This window comes from Macadamia integrifolia, chromosome 6 (genome assembly GCF_013358625.1).
Source record: "Macadamia integrifolia cultivar HAES 741 chromosome 6, SCU_Mint_v3, whole genome shotgun sequence".
NCBI classification, from domain to species: Eukaryota; Viridiplantae; Streptophyta; class Magnoliopsida; order Proteales; family Proteaceae; genus Macadamia; species Macadamia integrifolia.
In genome coordinates, this window is record NC_056562.1 from 11,696,057 (window position 1) to 11,717,306 (window position 21,250).

The 21,250-nt window shown below is 37.8% G+C and overlaps 1 protein-coding gene across 3 annotated transcripts; it reads right to left on the reverse strand.

The window, feature by feature from the left end:
- Window positions 1–1,811: 1,811 nt before the first annotated feature.
- On the reverse strand, window positions 1,812–16,575 carry LOC122081890 (ER lumen protein-retaining receptor-like). Of its 3 annotated transcripts, none has more exons than XM_042649269.1 (6): window positions 16,233–16,575; window positions 10,173–10,438; window positions 7,218–7,333; window positions 2,278–2,351; window positions 2,111–2,174; window positions 1,812–2,026 (listed from the first exon to the last, which is right to left on the reverse strand). In XM_042649269.1, exons 1-6 carry the CDS (start codon window positions 16,300–16,302, stop codon window positions 1,990–1,992), a joined length of 627 nt encoding a protein of 208 aa, XP_042505203.1. In that variant the 5' UTR covers window positions 16,303–16,575; the 3' UTR covers window positions 1,812–1,989. The 3 variants fall into 3 exon arrangements, with proteins under 3 accessions (XP_042505203.1, XP_042505202.1, XP_042505204.1); XM_042649268.1 differs by having other exon boundaries at window positions 16,212–16,563; XM_042649270.1 differs by having other exon boundaries at window positions 16,201–16,335.
- Between the last annotated feature and the right edge of the window lie 4,675 nt (window positions 16,576–21,250).

Consider the following 21,250-nt stretch of genomic DNA (forward strand, 5'->3'; position numbering starts at 1 on the left):
TGCTTTGTTGCAAGCTCTATTTGCGGCCAGCTCATGATTGATGTATGTACGTTCTGCGTCTCATTCCTACCAAAGGCTATTGTCAGTCCGACAATTTTGTTCGTTTCTCTCCCCAAAAATGAAAAAATTGTGTGGTCAGATAGGCCAAAATTTAAAGACACTAGAGAAGAATTGTGTGACAACATGTGTTAGCAGCACTTGGGGGGTGTTATAGTGCAATTAGACCCACAAATTTGCCACCATTTCACTATATGCAACTGAAGAGGTTATCGGATATTACTATAACAGACTAGATTTATGTCACAATTTCTTTCATATAGTTCCAAGACTGATATGACTGGAATTCACCACAAGGTACCATCGCATTGACACCATACCATGGCCACCTCTACCCCCTGCCCTCAATATGAATTTTGCATCTGAATTTACACAGGTGTTACTAACAATATTCATAATGTATCCGGATGGGAAAGTGATTTTATTTTTAAAAGGTAATTTGTGGATGGGAAAGTGATTTTATTTTTAAACCGTAATTTGTCTCACTTTATGCAAATTACATGATGACAAGAAAAAGCATTGACACTGTTACCCGGGCCCTTCTCTACGGTTTGAAGTAGGCAAAGAAGGATGGGTGGAACTTCAAAGAAATTCAGAGTGATTTCGATGATATGCATAATCTACTTTTGAATAATAACCCTAGCTCCTGGCCTTTGGAGTGCTAATCTTCCTCTATTTTTTTATGTTAATAGAAATCTCTTTTTTGACTCATTTTATGTCTCAAGCAATTCAACAGATCATGTGGTTGTTTTGTCTAAATGTATCATTTCTCCTGGACAAAAAGTCTAAAATTCAAAACTCTGACACTAATTTGGATGTACGAAGATATCTCCTTTAATGATTTTTTTTTTTTTTTTTTTGCTAATTCCTTTGGTGAAAGCTAGTTATGGTGAATTGACTCTTCTTCCTCCAATTTCATACACTAACCAATGTCTGAATCGTGAGGAGATTCATCCAGATCATGCAGGTTTTTAATCTAGACCACTCATAGGTCAACACTTAAATACCATTCTAGTACAATGTTTTAACTCAGTTACAATTAATATAGGTGACTTCCTTGATTGTAGAAGATTCCCTTAAAATTTACCCCAACAAAATAAAAGGGGACCTAGTTTTCCTTTCAGCAACACTTAAGGGGAGTTCCTTGACCGTGGCATTCAAATGGATAGGCGAGGGCATTGTGCAACAATAAGGGGTTATATTCGAGCATTTGTAAATGGGCAGGGGGTAGGTGGGTGGGATGTTTTAGGACCCGAGGATGGTGGCAGAACCCTACACCACGGATGTAGGAAAACTTTCTCCAAACAAAACATAAAAAATAAAAAGAGGAAGCAACAAATATAGCATCACTCTGAATTTGAATAGGAAGGAAGCAAAGACTTTCTGCCACCCTTCTACTACGGTGAAGTGAAGCTAAAACCCTGCATATGCGTCCACCTCCAGCATTCTAAACCTTAAAAGACTTCTAACTTGCATTTGCAAAAGCATTTGGGAGGAGACCAGAATATTTATTATTTTTAATTTGCTCAAATAGTTGGCTATGGATGAGCTTCTGGCCTACAGGATTTGGACCCACAGGGTGTGCATAAAAAGCCATGCTGAAAGCATGGATGAGACATCATTATAGGCTTCCTTGCTTGCTTGCTTTGCCTGTTTCTATCTCATTTGTTGACAAAATCCCAGAGAGGAACTAATTGAACCATCCATAAACCACCGGAGAGGAACTAATTGAACCATCCATAAACCACCAGATCTGAGTCAGTAAGTAAACTTTGATTCATTTGGTGGGTATCACCCACTATATGATTCTTGTTTCTTGCTCAACAGGAGAGAATCAGATTATTATCAAAATACAAAACCACCTCTAGAAATCTAAAACCTTTGCCAAAAACTCCCTAGTTTTTGTTTGTTATTAAATCAGAATGACCATCTTCAAGCAGGAAGCTGTAATTTCTCGTTGTTCTTCCAGCTGTACAAACAAAGACATAATGAAGTATGGCTTAGTGTGAATGTGGGTTTTAGAGTTCAGCTTGAAGGGGCAAAAACAAGTTACCTCTTTATATAGTAGTAGAAAAAGTCGGCATAAAGGGCTGTCTGAACCAGGCCTGATAGCCAAGCTGCAGTCAACAGTAGATATTATTATTATTATTATCCTCTAGTGATTTACGGTAAAAGATGGTTGGTCTACAGGTATTGCTTAGAGTAGGCAGAGAAACTTACGTATCCAGCGGACCTGATGATTCTCTGTGAAGAAACGGTAAACCCAATTTACCAGATATAGAGCTCGGTAAGCACTACAGTTACCAAAAGAAAGAATATCAATAAATGGATCATTTGCATAGATAAACTGAGCTTATTTAAAAATAAAATAAAATAAAGAAATAAATAAAAAATCCCAACCCCATCCTGGACTGTGGATTCAAGGTAATGAATGTTATAAAAGGAAAAATCAAAAACTTTGGAATCAACCAAAGCAAGAAATAATTAGGCGTAACCTAATCCAAAAGAGCTGCTGGTAGCTTCAAAATTTACCTCAACCCAGAAACCTTTAATCTGCAGATACTAGATAGGGACTTGGGAAAGTCATTGCATCTTCCCTCCCCTTGCTTTTTTGGCTTCTCTCTCTTTTATTTATTTGTTTACTTTTTTTTTTTGGGGGGGGGGGGAATATCCATTTTCAAAACCAAGCAAGTCAACTCATTTGGCAGTTGGAAAAACCACAAGATTGATTTAGAGATACAACAGAAACATATGTTGGCATCTAATTCAACAATAAAACCAACATCCAATATGGCTCAGGCCAAAAATCGTGAATATGATAAAATAGGAGAAGTAAGAAACTGACTACGTATTTGGTGAGTAGTAGAAACCAAAGAGCAAATCATCAAGGTACTTGAGGAAACTTGAGCAAATCCTTTGCTCATCATAGAGAAAATAAACATCAGGTGTGAACCATAATATACACACCACTTCATTCAACAGAAGAAAGGGAATTGGTTGATCGCATCCGCATGAAAAGAAAAAGTTACCATGAACACACAACAATCTAACCTTTTCTATAAGACGTGAGAATTCCCAAGGCCATCAGAACTAGACCAAACCCAACCAATCATCACCCTAGAGTCTCCTTCAACCTCCATATCCATCCATCAGATATAGACACCTCAAGACCCTTAATAAGCACCTACAGCTTCACCGTAATAGAATCACATATACCAAATGGACCAGAGAACACCAGTAGAATGTCACCATTATGGTTCTTGAATGCCTCACTATACCACCCAGGCCTAGGTTACCAGAGGAACTGGCATCCACATTCAACTTAATCAAGTGAAAAGGGGGAGCAACCCAAGAATACTGAATTTGAACAGAATCTACTCTAAACAAAGCCGCAAGGAGCCAGTGTTGGATAAAATAATCAAGAGAGAGATGCCAAGAAATTTCCAGGGTTGTGGCCTACCTAACGTTAATTTTCAGTAATTTCTATTTCTTCTCTAGTTTCCTATTCTTGTACTTTATATTTTGTGAAGCTTAGGCCAAAGCTATAAACAGGCTTTCAGTTGTAAGAATTCAAACAATTGAATTAATGAAGTTTATAAGTGTTTGTTGCAATTTTGACCTGAGAAAGGTTTGTTTCAACAGATGAGATAGCTATGGGTGAGAGGCCGAAGACTGAGATAGCCTACCCCCATGATGGAGGGCTAGGGAAATAGGGAAGAAAATCCTTGAGTGAACTTAGAGTTGCAGGGGAGAAGGGAAGAATAGCACAAAGAGGGGGAAAGGGGTCACACATCTTGCGCCATACCCGGCACTAAAACCTTCAATTCAATTCATCATTCAAAATCTATCTAATTACTTGGGTTACATGTCTTTATCTAATAAACTGAAATTAAAACTTGCCTAAATAAAATCTAAAACTGAAATAGAAACTTATAATTACTTCCTAAGTTCTAACTAATAAAATTATAAACAGAATAAAACTCAAATTGGTAACTCCCTAACTGACAATCAACTACCCAAAATAAAATATTGCAAATAATCCCCAAACAAATAAAATCCTAAAGATCCTAATGAATCCAAAAATCCAATTGGATCCGGATCATCTCGGTTGACATTGCCCGAAGGGTCAACCTAGTTCAGCCTCAATTCTGCATCAACTCCTCCGATGTTGAGAAAAACTCGTCCACGAGTTTTCAAGAATGATAACAATAACAACTCATGAATGGGGGTGAATTGCTCATTGTCTGCATCGTGAACAAAATCCATGATGTGAAGCTTTGAAGGTGCATTCAAGTTCAGAAAATCATAGGGAAGAACGAACGCATGATGGTGAACAACTGGCATTGCATTGATGTCCGTTATTACCTGATCCATGATTTTCTCACTTTCCGTTTTCATCACCTATTCCACAATAGGACAATCTTCCACTTGTGTTGATGCATCTGGTTCATCTTCTGGTTGTACTAGGGTTATCATTTTCTTTGACTCAACCAATCCATGAAGATTAAATTTTTGATGCATATGGTAAGCCTGGAGGGTACACATATTGTTGTCACAATCAAGGATGCCGTCCCGTTGTTTCAACCAACCTCGTCCCAATTTAATGATGTGTTTAGGAAAATCAGACACTTCATAAAAAGCACCATTATAATAATGGGAAACGGAAAATTCAACAAAAATATCATCCTCTAACTAAAAAATGATATGATTGGTCTTTGACGACATATCCACCACAGATTTGGAGACAAAATTATCATTTAGTCGCTCACCAATTAACAATTTAGCAGGCTTTCCATTGGGCAACCGCACTCGAAATTTGAACATAAAGGAATCCATGACCAATCTTTTGTCGGAATTGCTATGGGCCTTACAAAAATAAGACACCAATTCCAATAATCAAGTGTGGGCAGAACTATAAATATAAAGGTTCACTTCCTTTATTTATTTATTTATTTATTTTTTTAAAGATGGCAGAATTGTAAATACTTGGACTGGATTAGGAAGCACAATGGAATATAAAGAGGGGAGTGCAAATTTGGAAGCTAAAGAAAAAATTAGGGCAGAAAAGGAAAAAGCAGGAAGGGTGGGGTATTTTAGTAAATAATAAAATTAAAATAAAAGAGACAAAAGGAGGGATTGTGGGAGGTGGATTTTACTAACAAAAGAAGAATTTTCTTTCTTGTGATGGAACTGACAGGTATGTCTCCGTCTCTCTTTTCTCATCTTCTCTTCTCCTACTTCTTACATTTTTCTATTTCTCTCTCCTCTCGTTTTTCTTCTTCTTCTCATCACTCTTCTCTTCCTGTTCTAGTTCTGTCTTCTCTGCTTCTGCTTTTTTTTTTTCTTTCCTCATGAACCCTAAAAGGAAGGGTCGATGCTTCTATGGGAGATGGTAGAGGAAGAGGGTTACTGTGGGAGGGAAGAAGGGAGTTGTTTCAGTAGAGTTAAAGGGAGGATGGGATCCTTTGGCTCTGATACCACTAAATGGAGGGTCTTAGAAAATAAGAAAGAAAATCCCTGAGTGAACTCAGAGTTGTAGGGTAGAGGGAAGAATAGCACAAAGAAGGGGAAAGGGGTCACACGTCTTGCACCATACCCAGCACTAAAACCTTCAATTCAATTCATCATTCAAAATCTGTCTAATTACTTGGGTTACAAGCCTTTATATAATAAACAGAAATTAAAACATGCTTAAATAAAATCTAAAACTGAAATAGAAACTTCTAATTACTTCTTAAGTTCTAACTAATAAAATTAGAAACAAAATAAAACTCAAATTGGTAACTCCCTAACTGACTATCAACTACCCAAAATAAAAGATTGCAAATAATCCCCAAACAAATAAAATCCTAAAAATCTTAATGAATCCAAAATCCAATCGGATCCAGATCTTCTCGGTTGAGATTGCCTGAAGGGTCAACCCGGTTCAGCCTCAATTCTGCATCACCCCACCTACAACTATCCTTCAAACTACTTTATTCTTCCTTTAGTTTCTGTTATTCTTGAGAAGTAATATTTCATGTTCAAAGCCTACCGAAGCTGCTAGTAAATCAACCACAGTTGCTGAGCATAAGTCTATAAAATCTCTTCATTGATCTCAGGTTTTTCCCAGATTTCAACAAGGTTGTTTGAAGCCTGTTTCTCCCAACTCTAAGATCATATCAGAGCAGGATTTTGGGGGCTTGTTCCACACCCCAAGAGTGACCTTCAACCAGAAGATTGAGGTCATCTGAGGCCTGCTGCTACTACAACTTGAAATTTGCGAAAAGTTACCTTTTCCATACCACTAGCATAATTGTAACACCCAAGAATGCAATAGGTGTCCTCACCAAGAATATGGTAAGTACCAAGGGGTTTGGGAGAGCGGAGAGGGTGTGCAAACTTTAGTCCCACATTGCTTAGGGGGAGGTTGTTGGGCTAGTTGATAACCTCTAGCCTCCTTTAACATGGTACAACGCATTAACATCTAACCTCCTTAACATGACACAACGTATTTTAAAGCTTTGCATCCCATGGGACAAATTTTTTAGGACAATATTATACCAAGAGGCCAGATAAAAGGTTGCTTCTTCTATATGTGAAGGCAAAGAACATATAGAAGCTAGCTCTTGTCTTGTAAGCAACTAGTTCCATTCCAAGTGACATGGCTTTTCACTATTTCTTTCCAGAGAAGGTTGCTCATCCAGCCCAGCAGATCCATTGTTTATGTGGCAGTGCGATGCAGCTGAAAAACTTATGCCCCCTTTTTTTAGTAAGGTATAGGTTGTGGAAAACTCCAAAACTAGGGTTCCAAAAGGGGCCAGGGCGTTACAATAATTCTCAATCCATCCAGTAGAATATGACCTGACCATGAGTCTCTTATTCTCCTTTCTATTATTTTCTTCTTGTAGTGTTTGTTTATTTGATCTGATATTGCTATATAAATTTTACCCAAATGAGAGCACATGCTTCTTCTATGAGGCAAGCCATCTCTAAGCTCTTCAAGTAACTAGATGACTAGGTTATACCTTCAAAAGTAGTACGATCTATGACCAAATAAAGGTTTTGCTCATTAAACAAGGTTAAGTAAGAACTAAGAAGAAAGAGCATAAGAGAAAGAATTTCAAACACCCCCTCCCCCAAAAAACAAAAAATAGACAGATGCTAGAAGGAAGACTTACCCAAGCAGAAAGACATAATTCCCTGTCAAGTTATCTATATTTCTGGAACTTTGTAGTAATACCAATTGCGGTAAGATTGCAACTGCTTCAAGATAAAGTGAAAATGTCCACAAAACCTATCACATTAAGTCAAATATTAATTAAATACAAATCAAATCAAGGTAAATAAAACACACTTTTGCACTAGTGGATATGGCCTCTTTTTCAATTTTAACACAATATAGAGTGGAATTCTGAATGATGAAATCTAAATTCAAATGATAGTCACAAGTAGAGGCACAAGAGATATAGTGGTTTGATTCCTTGACTCTAGTCCGCTCCACTCAAGATCCAATACAATAGGTGGAGAAATCATTTACAAATCTTTTTGGAGGATAAGATGATCCTTTACAAAATCTCTTTAAGGATGAAAGGGTCCTTGCACAAGTCTAACTGTGGTCTAGACTAATGAACGATCTTTTTAACAGATAAGAGAATCCAATGTAATGGCCTAAGCTAATGCACAAATGTAATGCTCAAGCTAGAGCAATATGCAAATTTCAATAAACAAGAGTTAAAAAATGTTACCAAACAAGAAGTGGCCTATGGTCCTTGTATGGATGCAAGTGATGTATGAATGATGTGTATTTGAGCTTCCTTGTGTGTTTCACTTGATGATAGTAACAAGGAGATGAGGCTTAAGATAGTCAAAATGAAGGATCACTTGAAAGCTTGATGGTGGTTGCTTAATCTCGCTTGGAGTAGTAATAAATGAACTTGTGAGCAAGAATTGATTGCTTGTAATTGAGGTAGATAGATGGTTATTAACGGTGAATAGTGCTCCCTTAAATAGAGCTAAGCAATGACCTCAAAACTGGGTTAAAAAGTAAGCTTAACTGGTTATATTTTTGCTCTACCGGTTGCAATTGGAAGGTACCGGTTGAAACCGGTATAGTGTACCAATGAGAAAAATAGCCTTTATAGAGATGTTGGGGCTACCGGTTGGGCATTGATCAACCAGAGGTTGCAACCAGTAGACTTCCAGTTACAACTGGTACACACCAGTTGAAACTGCTAGGTTTTTGTTTGCAGAAATCAGAATCACAGAGATCTACCGGTAGCTACCTGTTGCAACTGGTAGGCTTTTGTTTGTAGACCACTGTTTGAAAAGTTTCTGCCGGTTACTACCAGTAGATACAGGTTGCAACCTGTAGGTTCAAAAACAGTCCGAATGCTCTGTTTTTCTTTGGTCTTTGACCCTTTAATCACCTACCATATCAAGGTCAATTTGGGAGAATTTTACTCACCTCCTAAGGTCCATCTAGTATGAGTGAGAACTGAGAAGCATGCTCATGATATGCTATGCAATTACACATATGAATGCATATGTCCTAGGCTACGTACGTCTAAGGAATCTTCAGTCTTCCTTGTACTTGAATGCATTGTCTCTTTGACTTCTCTAGATGCTTCCTACTTGGGGTTGAAATATTCAAGCTTTGATACATCAGGTCTTCATCAAATACACTTTATATGTTCTTCAAATGAAATTTTGCGGTTAATACGTTCTGTGAAATGCTGCATTATACATTCTTAAGGAGAGTTGCTACACAAGTGGCACTGGAGACAACTCAGAAGTCCTCAAATGTTTGTTATCATCCAAGCCAACTTGAGAGAGAGGGCATCTCCCCAACAAGAGAGAGAGAAAGAGCAATGAACTGGAGAATTTCAGAAAATCCTCTTCTGGAGCAGAAATAAGATATAGCTCCCAATCCCATGGATTTTATATCTTCTTCCAATTTTTTCTTGCATTTTGGGGAGTGGGGTGTTAAGAACGGCAGGTGATGGAGATGGTTTCACTGTAGTTAGTTGAGGGAGGAGAGATTTGCTGGTTCTGGTTGGGGTTCTGGAACCTGTAATTTGAGTGGGGATGTTGTTGTTTGTTCTCGTTACGTTTTCTCTACTGGGTCTCCTTTCTCTTGGACCCTCCGTGTTCTTTATTTCTCCCTTTGATGAATCCCCTTCCACTGTTTCCTATTAAACACATTAATGAAAACATTTATGCCAACGGTAAAGTGTGAGCCTGTGCCAGAGAGACAGAGAGTAATGGAGATATGGATTGGGTCCCAAGTGTACTGAGGTAAATTGATGAACTCAATGCTGAACTTGAAAGGGTCTAGCCCCTTCAGGGTGACACACAAGTTACGACTGGCTTGAGTCAATAAAGGAATATTACGCCACTTTAGAATGCTCTCATATAAGTAAAAAATTTATTAATAAACAACAAAGAGAGACCAAGAAAAAAAGGTTGGGGGGGGGGGAGAATCCATAACATCCACAGCCCAATGCCTCTTAATATCTGATAATCCAATCCCTATAAAAAAGCACACCAAGACCCCACCCAAAAATCTAATCTTTGACTATGTTCAGAACCACATAAGCACTGCCAAACATCCTTTGAAGAACTTAATTGATGGGTAGAGGTGACAGGTTGAACCTCAAGGAGAATAGTTTGAATGGTGAAAGTGAAAGAAAAACAGAAAACATAAAGTAAAATATTTTTTTTTTCTATAAAACCATTTACCAATAATGTCAGAAGAACTGGTACAAAAACAGGCATATTCTCGCATTCTATTGTAGCTTTAGAAATGGCAAAGTTATATTGCAATTCAACTATTACGTACAAAATATGAATCAACTAAAAAATCATCATGTCAATATATATGCATACGATGATATTACCCTCACATAAATTGAACAATTCTATTAATAGTAGTTTCTTAACACAACGGACTAAAATTGTGAAACTTTTGAGAACTAAATAGTCAGAAGACTGTCGAAGAACAGATATTCAAATTAAAGATAAATTATTCATTGACAATAAAACGTACAACAACAACAACTTAAATCGCAATGAAACATATGATGTAAATTGTATGAAGCAAACTGTTGGCGAAGACAGACAAAATCATATTATACCTCAGTGACAGTGAAGGCACGGTGAACCACAACAGCCAATAAGAAGCAAGGAAGAAGAAGAAAGTAATGTCGAAAGGTATCTTGGTCCTTGCTGTAAGTCTGTTTTACCACCTTATGGTACCTCATGTACCACACAATACTTATTGAAATGCCTATAAACACCAGCTTCATTATAGTGTTGTATAACGAGAAGTACTTAGTAAACAAGTCAAGATACCGAGCAAGGAAAACTATAACATATAGTTCTTGTGTCTTCAATGAAATTCCTGAAGAGGAAAAAAAGGTAAATCCATATTAGCAAAGAAAGCAAAATCAACAAAGTATGTGCTTGTGAAGAAAAGTGAAGATTTTTTTTTTAACCGAAGGGTGATTTTGAATAAAACATAAAAAAGGAGGAATTATGTAACCATGAGTTCTATTACAAATTTTCAATACAATAAATGAAGAATAGTCTTCATTGAAATTCAGAGGTCCAGAATTATTTTTCTTTTCATGCCTTACTTTGGCTAACGAATATAACTGAATCCCCAAGATAACAGGTCAAAACATCCAGGTTGATACTGCCTTGTTTAATTCTCCGATTAATTCTCGAATTATTCGGCCAAACTGAATAATACAAATTATTCAGCCTGAATACGATTTTTTTCCAAGATTCAAACAAAATCACAAATTTTAAGCTACAACGAATTATTATCAAATTACTCAGGCAAACCTGAATTATACAAATAGTTCGGATTTATTTAAAAAAGCTTTAAAAAAAAATTAACCGTTAACATATAATTTAACTAATAGACACCAAACAAATATTAACTGAGGGGAATTATTCAGGCAGAGAATTATCCGGAACAATTTGTAGCAAATTCGAATTCGGGACTTATTCAGAATAATTCGTTTAATTGATTTAAGGATTCGGTTAAAAAATCAGTAAAAAAGGAGGAAAATAAAATTCGTGTTAGTGTATCACATTATCAATCAATTATCATATGTGCATGATGCACGACTGATATAAAAACTGGAAGAACAATTGTTTCATTAATCACAAATAATAACCATTTTCTTGTGAAAACAAAAAATAAAAATACAAAATCACAACAATTAATCCCCTAGATACAATCATTTATGCAGAAAAAGTACTATAAATAAAGCAAAACATATAAATCATAACAATTACATCTCCACATGAGATGAATGTTATGCACTTATGAATGGATCGAAATGCTATTGATTCTAGGAGGACTATAATGAGGAGGATGACAGACCCGCTCACGCCCCCCAGTCGGCCGTGTTTGCGACCAAGGTAGGGGCTCCCAGTGGGAATGGGAGAGCCTTCACTAGCGCTTTGGATGAGCACAAGCTCACCCTGCCCTTTTTTTCTTTTTGTGGAAACAAATTATAAAATACAAAACAAATAAAGCAAAACATATAAATCATAACAATAATTACATCATGAGATGAATGTTATGCACTTATGCATGGATGATTTTTATGATTTTGTATTTTAATTATGCTTTGTGATTAATGAAACAATTGTTCTTCCAATTTTTATATCACTTGTGCACACACATATGAAAATTGATTGATAATGTGATACATATACTACAAATATTAAAAAATAACATCAGAATTTTTTATCCAAATTTCGTTTTGGTAAAAGAATAATTCCCGAATGCAAGTTTTATTTTGCCTGCTTTTTTGACTGAATTTAACCAAACGAATTATTCTGCGACTGAATAATTCTTGAATCCAAATTTGCTAACAGGGCCCATATCTACATTATGTAATTATTGACGACAACTCCCTCTAAAGCAAAATGTCATATAGACACAGGATATCTGAAGCATGTCCTTAAATACTGCCCATCCCCAATCAATTGGTAAGGTTCTCTTGATATCACTCTGCTACAGTGATCCAAAGGAATGTTGATTCTTTGCAGTGATTCTCACTAAAATCATGCATAGAAAACATTAAATTCTCCGGATTGATTCCCCTTCCCACTCTCTTCGAGTTGTTTTATTGAAAGGAAAATCTTTGCTTCTCATCCTAAGAAACTCTTCTTCATTTTCTTTGTATATCATTTACAATATGTGACGACCCAAGAATACGGTAAGTACCAGACCCGCTTGGGAGATCGGTGAGGTGTCCCCCACCAAGAATACGGCAAGTACTAAGGGGTTTGGGAGATCGGTGAGGGTGTGCAAACTTTAGTCCCACATCACCTAGGGAGAGATTCCTAGACTAGTTAATAACCTCTAGCCTCCTTAACCTGACACAACACGCTTTAAAGCCTTAAGGCCCATGGGCCAAAGAGGACAATATTGTGTAGGGTTAATGGGGCCAGGACATTATAAATGGTATTAGAGCAGAACCTGACAGCATGTGGGGCCATAGCGGGGACGCTGTGCTGAAAGGGGGGAAGTGTGACGACCTAAGAATATGACAAGTACCAGACCCGCCTGGGAGATCGGTGAGGTGTTCCCCACCAAGAATACGGCAAGTACCAGGGGGGTTTAGGAGATCAGTGAGGATGTGTAAACTTTAGTCCCACATCTCCTAGGGAGAGATTCCTGGGCTAGTTAATAACCTCTAGCCTCTTTAACTTGACTTAACGTGTTTTAAAAGCCTTAAGGCCTATGGGCCAAAGAGGACAATATTGTGTAAGGTTAATGAGGCCAAGGCATTACAAATGGTATCAGAGCCGACCCCGATAGGGTGTGGGGCCACAACGGGGACGCTGTGCTAAAAGGGGGGAAGTGTGACGAGCCAAGAATACGGCAAGTATCAAAACCGCCTGGGAGATCGGTGAGGTGTCACCCATCAAGAATACGGCAAGTACCAGGGGATTTGGGAGATCGGTGAGGGTGTGCAAACTTTAGTTCCACATCGCCTAGGGAGAGATTCCTGGGCTAGTTAATAACCTCGAGCCTCTTTAACATGGCACAACGCGTTTTAAAGCCTTGAGGCCCATGGGCCAAAGAGGACAATATTGTGCAAGGTTAATGGGGCCGGGGCATTACACAGTAAGCATTGACTAATATACTAATCACTAGCTATAATCATACAAGTTCAAAAAAGAATCACCTAAGAAAATCAGAAGTGATATCTGATGCAACATGAATTTCATAAACCATAAATTGCCTTTATTGCTACCTAGATTTGCCAAAATGGTAAGGAAAATTGAGGGAAAGAAAAAGCTATCGATTTCTGAACAGCATATTAAGTCCCTATTCTCCCAACTAGAGCAAAAATGCACACTTTCCAACAATTTTTTTTTTTATCAGTAAGAGAATGATTGCAAGATCTGAAAGCTTGGCTGCTTCCCAAGGCCAGAAAATTCTAATTGATTGAAATGGTACAAATAATAATCCCAAATCATGTAATGACATTTCTCTTCCTGCTATTATTTGCACCAAATAAATTCCAGAGGGTGCACTCCCCAAAAAAATGACCACTAGCTCAAATACTACGATGAATTTCAGGCCTTGGGCTCAGCAGCATATGTGCCTAGCCTTACTGACAAAAAGTGCCCTAAAGTAAATGAAGAAACTATAATCTTCAATACATCAACAGTAAAAGTAAAGGTTTTCTGAATACTCTTTAGAAGGTTCCGTTTAACAAGGAGGGCCAATCCAAAGGATAAAAATACCCATAAAAAAAAAATCTAGAACTAATACTTAAGAGAATTTGCTGAAGACTATGAAGATTGGAACAATAATATTGTGGAAGACTGGAAGGCCATCGATAGGGATTCTAAACTCCTTCAATGAAAACTATATGATTTGATGTGTTAGTGACTTTATAAATCTTAATGGAAGGTCAGCGAGTGAGGTGGAACCCCTGTCAAACTTTTGCCTGATAGCTCAAAATATTTGGGCATGAAGTACAAGTTATTTTAGTGCCAGTCAACCTCAATAATAAATTGACTGAAACTGAATCCAAATTAATAATCACATTGGACAGGCATGGCCGGGCATGGCCCCCTAGAACCTGAAGAGATTTAAAGATCTTGATAAAGCTTGCAGCAGACAGTACAATTGCCACATGGAATATATAAGGAAACTGTACTACTGTACCTTTTACAATCATTGAATTTGAATGGAATCAGGGAGAAAGTAAATAATATAAACTACAAGATGTTTTTGGAAACTTGATTAGCAGACTTGCCTTCTAAACAAAAATAAAATAAAACATATAAAATGCATAAACAGAAGCTACTTTGTAAAGTTGGACAAATGTAACCTCAATGGTGTCAAAACCAAGGTAAATATTTAAAATTTCTTGTGGAAACTGTTGCATGGTGGTGGATGATTATTGTGTCTTTTGTGGAGAAAACAGATTGTAACTTATTCTTATCTTGTCATTTCTCTAGAAGGATATGGGCAGCAGGGACGTTACGATTACGAACGGCATACTCCAAGATTCCTCTCTCTTTGATCTCCTATATAATTTGTTAACCCTGAATCATCCCCAATTGCAAATAATTCCTTTTTCCTTCTATCTTATCTATCACTTGCTACTTCTTATGGGATGGTAGAAGTCTTTACTTCTTTTCCCATTGCAAACCTGATCCTAATAGAATATAAAAAAATGTTAATAGATGGTTCTCAGACCTTAATTTATTGCCTTGCCTGACGCACAAAAGCCATAATGCATTAGCGCATCCATTTTCTTTGCTATGCACGCTAGCCTTTTTCAGCTGGCTTCAAAGCCTATGAGTGCAGTGAACTGTAACTGTGAAAAGGTTGGAAGATCTGGCCAAAGAAGGTGACAGCCCTGTAGATTTGTTCACATGGTTTGATCCTTCCGATTAAAATACGGCATGTTCTAATTCTGGTTGCTTTTACGCGAGAAAGGTGGACCAACCTCTAAGCCTAAGTATTCCTCAATGACCATAGGATACAAGTATCGTGAGGGAAAGGTGAAAAGAACACTAATTAGGGAGTACAATAGAGAATGCGTAAATGGTACACTTCTCCCACCCTGTTCATCTTTGCCAATGGATGTTTACCTTGACCTGGCACACCCTAATTCTCTTACCATTATCTGTGATGGTAGTTTTGTTAATGAGACTGGTGAAGCAGAGTGGGCTTTTGTGGTTATTTACAATAAAAGGTTTATTTGCTTGTGTGGATTTTGGTTATACATGGACAGCACAAGAGGCCGAAGCAAGGGATTACTCCAAGGATTGCAAGGGATAGGAAAGTTGGAAGCCGCTTGTATTTACATTTGGACTGGTTGTGTTGAATTAGTGCAATGGGTGAAGCAGTGTACTTACCAGTGGCCGTGGTAGCTTTTTACTTTTCTGTGGGATCTTAAAGCTATTTTGGGAAAATTTCTAGAGTCTGTATTACTAACAAGGACAGATCTTTCATCGCGCATTGGATAATGATCTTGCTGTTTCTGCTAGGGATACTAAGTTGAAGATTCATGTAACTGATAATGTAGGGATCTAATTTTTTATTTGCATAAAAAAAAAGGGGGTCAGGCAGTGGAAGTCGGTACAATTATACACGATAGCCACCACCCTAATGCTAATATCATTACAGGTAGAGATATAAAGATAGAGGAAATATAACACTGGAAGAGGTAATGGTAATCCAAGCAACGGCCATGCTGCAGCCCACAGGGAATGGCATTGGAAACAAAAAAATGCCAAACCACAGATGATAAATAAACTGAAGAAACATGAGATGACCAAAACATTTCTTGCCAGGAAGAAACCCATGAGAATTTATCATTGCAAAAGCTGAACAATTGAAAACTAAATCAAACCCAACATTGCGGGCGTTCAGAAATGGGCACTGGTACACAAATACCTCAATTTATCTACAGATTGGGCTCCAAAAAATGAATTAAAAATCTAAATTTGTGTTTCTTCAAAAATAAAGAGCGCCAACCTTAGAGAAACAGAAAAAACCAGAGAAACCCAGAAGTTAATTTTCCATATTTACCAAAAAATCATGGAATTAAAGATAGAATCAACAGAACAATCAAAATAGGGTAGAGAGAGCGGGAATTTGTGTATATGAACCAAGAAATCACCAGCACAAGATTTCATCGTACGAATCTTGAGGAGGAGAATGATGATGCTGAAGAGATGGGTCATGTCACCCGCTAACCTGAAGACATTCATCTTTGCGCCTCTCTCTCTCTCTCTCTCTCTCTCTCTCTCTCTCTCTCTGTTCTGTGTAAGACTGGTTGGAATGGGGAGGTTTTTCAGAGTTTCAGTTTCGTACTTTCATTTGACCGACTTCGTACTAAGTAAACTAGTCATGCGCTGTATAGTATACTGTTCCAATAAACACGATTTATACGACTACCGACATCGGACAGGAAACTGTTAGACCATAACAAAATTCTGTAACAAGGTATATTCGATGCACGAGGATCCCGCACTTGCGAGATTGAGGGAAAGAACTACACAGTTTTACCATCAAGAAAGTTGAGAGGTGTTTTCGGCACCACCAGATCTCAATATTTGCGTACCTTACCTTAGTACAAGTCGCCTAATTCATTCTACCAAAATAAATGTTTTTTTTTGGGGTGGAGCTGGGAATTATTTTCCGAATTGATCACATCTATTTTCAAAATACAAAAAACAATTTTAAACGTGTCTAATTTGCCTTTCTCTAGTGAAAAATGGTAGTTAAAAGGAGAAACTTAAATTTTGATTTTTTTCAAAAAGTAATTTAATATTATCTAATTTTATGGCTTATATGTAACACCTTGAAACTGAAAGCAATTGAACTCAGTGTCAGGACCTAACTAGCACAAGGGCAATAGGCTGTCATACTATAGCCCTACCTGTACTGCAGTGTGAGGGAGAATTTGGCAGCCTCACTAGCCAACTAAGGGGTATAGAATGGCCAGAAAGATGTGGAATCAGTCCCATGTTAGGTGGACTCAAGGCTTAGAAGGTAAAATTGTTATGTCACTCACACCCTGGCTCAAATTTGGCTAAGGTATGCGGCACTGGATTCCTAACCCAATCAGCCTACCGATCCCCAGGATCACGGACACAGTGTAGTGACGAAACCCTCCACTTGAGATCACAATCAGAGTATCCATATACAATCATCAGGAAGTATATATGTTGTGACCAACTACAATGATAATTATAATTACAGGCCCATTATATAGAAATCCACAAGTTACAATAATAATAAATAGATCTTACAATCTACTGATAACAAAAATAAATGAATAAATAGAAGGAATATCCATCCAACTACAGTGTGTCTCGCAGATAGCCTCACAATCGTACTGATCTTCTGTCCATCTCAGCTCTGGTTTCACATATAAAAACATATGTCAATGAAAGGTGAGCTACATAAGCCCAGTATGGGGTGAGCAGGCAAGCGCACACACACACACATACACAAGTCATGATGCCAACACATGCTCACACAAACCATATCAGAATGCCCCATATGCAAGATCCACATGATTCATTTATTAATATATTTTTATCCTAATTACTTGGTCTCAATATGTGGGTATAAGTGCTATAAGAAACATAGGTGGTATCTTCTACCCAGTACGTTGGGCCTCAAAAATACAAGTATAATACCCCTAATTTTTCTTTGACTTAGTCCAACCCTGACCTGAGATGATGAGTCAGCTGATGATGGGATAGTTAAAGACAATCTTTGTAATGGATGAAGTGGCAGTCAAATGTAGACTTATTGACCAAAGTCCAAGATTCTTTGGCCTTATCATCACTCTAGTTTTGGTAAGTTTTTAAATGTTTTTGAATTATCAAATTTCTTTTTTAGACTCATCTTTTATAGTAACTATGTGGTGAAGCATAACTGTCTTTTTGGTTGTTGGTTACTTATAGAAACTCCTAATTTGCCTTACCATTATTTACCTATTATAAATCATATTAAATATTGTATTTTATCTTCCCATCTTACATTATTTCCTTATTTGATTTATATATTTATGGTTCATTTGCAAACCACCCTACCTATTATGCTAATTATTCAAATTCATGCAATTATGATTTGATACCTAGATTACTATATACTAACTTAGTGATGTATTTTTTCCTTCCTTGTGAGATTCAAATCAAGGGGGGCAAATTATCCAATCAGGAGGGTAAATTGATTATCATCTTTCCCTTCCTTATAAGACTCAAATCAAGGGGGATAAATTGTATAATCAAGGGGGCATATGGGCAATACTTTTGGCATTTCCTCTTAGCCTTGCTAAGCAAATTGATAAGGGAGAATGCTAATTGGCCCTTAAAGATTTTATTCTTTTTGTGAATTAGAAAGAGAGCTTGAGAAATAAAAAGAGAAGAGAGTAGGTTGGCAGTCTCTCATAAGGCTGTAGATTTTGAAGAGAGAGAGAGAGAGAGAGAGAGAGAGAGAGAGCCTCATCTTTTTCCCCTCTCTTGGTGATTCATGTGGGAAAGAGAAGTAGAAGAAGAAAAGAAGAAGAAGAAGAAAAGAAGAAGAGGAAGAAAGATCCAACCTCTTCCCTTAGCTTCGTTTGATTTGGAGGGAGACATTCATTTCAAGACCTTATATCTAGGGGTGTCAATTCGTGGCCCGAACCGACTAAACTGACCGGGACCGACCGTTTATAGATCGGCCCGGCCCGGACCGTTTATTAAACGTGTTGGGCTTGAGCCTGGCCCGTTTATAAACGGTGGGTCTTGGTTTTGCTACTTGGACCGTCGGGCGCCCAACCAAGACCGACCATTTAACACCCGACTGAGATCGGCCTATTGTGCACCGGCCTAGCCCGACCCTTTAATGATTGTAGAATACCTATTTTACCCCCCAAATTAAAAAGTAAAAACATTTTCACATTTTAAATAATGGTTATATCTGGTATCATTTATTGATTAATTGTCATTTTTTTGGGCTTGCATGAGTGGGCAGGAATATAAGAGCACATTTTAAAGAGGGCCCGTTTAAAAACCGATTAAAGCCCGTTTAACATTAAACATGTCCGTAGCCCGGTTAAGGCCCGACTAAAGCCCGATTAAGGTGGTCCGATTATAGCCCAAGGCCGACCGACCGAATATAAAGCGTACCATGCCCTCAATAACTAAGCCCGATTAGTTAAATGGGTGGACACGGTGTAGCCTTTGAAAGTCTTCAAGCCCGATTAAGCCTGACCGAAACCAAACCGGCCCGACCGGTTGATACCCCTACTTATATCTAAAAGTTTCTTTTTTTTGGCCTTCTATAAAAGTGGTAAGTGGTTTAATTCATTCTCTACACATGGTTTTCCTTTTTATATAATTATTAACATATGATATAGGAAATTAATTTGTATGTTTATGTATTAAATGATTTTTTTTTTTTTAGAATTGTAAATTTATTTCTCATGAAATTTCTATCTCTTTATTGTAAATATATGCTATCATTGAGCACATTTTATTTATGAAAAAACCTCACTATGGATCAAGGTCACAATACGGTGTGAGCTGTAATAAGGTACGGGGGTACATTCCATTCTCATATGTTGGAACTATTATTAAGATTATGAATTATGTGAATGGGTGTGAGGGTAGCGGTCCACGAATCGATCACTCTCTTCCCATTGGGGGAAGGTTTCCGTTTAGGCCTTCTCTCCTTTCTCCTTATCTTAGAGGATAAGGAAAATGTTGGTTGTGTGTGCTTCTACAGGCCCTGGACTGCCGTATTGCCCCTCAAAAATACGTGGAGGCCTATTTCGCAGGTGTGTCGAGTTCATTGTAAATACGGGGCTTGATGATGGTCCAATACGGGGGATTGGGATCATGTAAAAAAAAGGGTTGGAGTCACCACCTAGGATTATTGGCCTAGAACTCGGGGGTGGGCCCAATTCCGGAGAAAATGGCCAGAAAGTCGGTTTGGTCTAGAGATTCGGGTAAAGAGTCAGGTCATAGAATTGGGAAGGTGTTAGGCACCCAATCTACCTGGTTCAACTGGTCTTCCTACTAGATGTTTAAGAGCGAATATTTTTCACAGTTATTCCTATTCTGCATGTATGGATAAATTATCAAACATATGTACATTAAATAAAATTAACTATTTATGTAAATTAAAATGAAATTAATTACATGTCTACATTAAGCTAAATAAGGAGAAAGATTGTACCTAGATTTGACCCCTGTTTTGGGTCAAGTGGGGGTGGGCCCCTGGTTGGCTCGGACTTTCTTATAGATTCTCCTAGCTCAGGAAAAGATGGTCTTGACCTCCAACTTCCTATTTTGAGAGATACTAACTGTGATAGTGTGTGGACAGAGGTCTGGCTTAGGGTTGGTTACTTTTGGCTATTGATTCCAATAGAGCTTCCATTGGGCATGGGCTACTTCTGGGAAAGGTTGGGTTGGTATTCTGGTAGAGCTTTTGCTAGGGTTGGCTACTTACTGAAAAAAATTTGGGTCAAAACTTCGGTAGAGCTTTCGCTAGGGATAGGCTACTTTTGGGAAAAGTCGGGTTAGAACTTCGGTAGAGCTTCCACTAGGGATAGGCTACTTCTGGGAAAAGTCAGGTCGAAACTTCAGCAGAGCTTCCGCTAGAGATACGCTACTCCCGAGAAAAGTCAGGACGGCACTTCAGTAGGGGTCTACTTCCGGGAAAAGTCAGGATGGCACTTCTGTAGGGGTTCGACTGGGATTTTTGAAAAAATATATTTTTGAAAAAGATGATTGAAGTGCTTCGAAGGCCCAAAGAACACTTCGAATCTTGACAAAGATCTCTCTGAAGAATAGAAACACCTCAAAGGGGAGGGGATTTAGGAGAGAGAAAGTGCTCTTCAAAAAGAGACTAGAAAATGGCAACTGAGTATCTTTTTCAAAGGAAGGGGGTATTTATAGTGTGTTTGTGGGCCAAAGGGGTGAAGGAAAATTTCTCTTCACCCAAAAAGGTGAAAATATATTTTTTTTGTCCAAAAAGGTGAAAATATCTTTTTTTTAAAAGAGGTGAAGGGAAATTTCTCTTCACCCAAAAAGGTGAAAAGATATTTGGTATACTTGTAGGAGTGTGTGGAGTGCGCAAGCTGATAAAGGGAGAATCTTTTCCCAAAATCCAGTTTTTACCAAAAATTTCCAATCTTCGGTGGGATGTTCTGGGCAAATG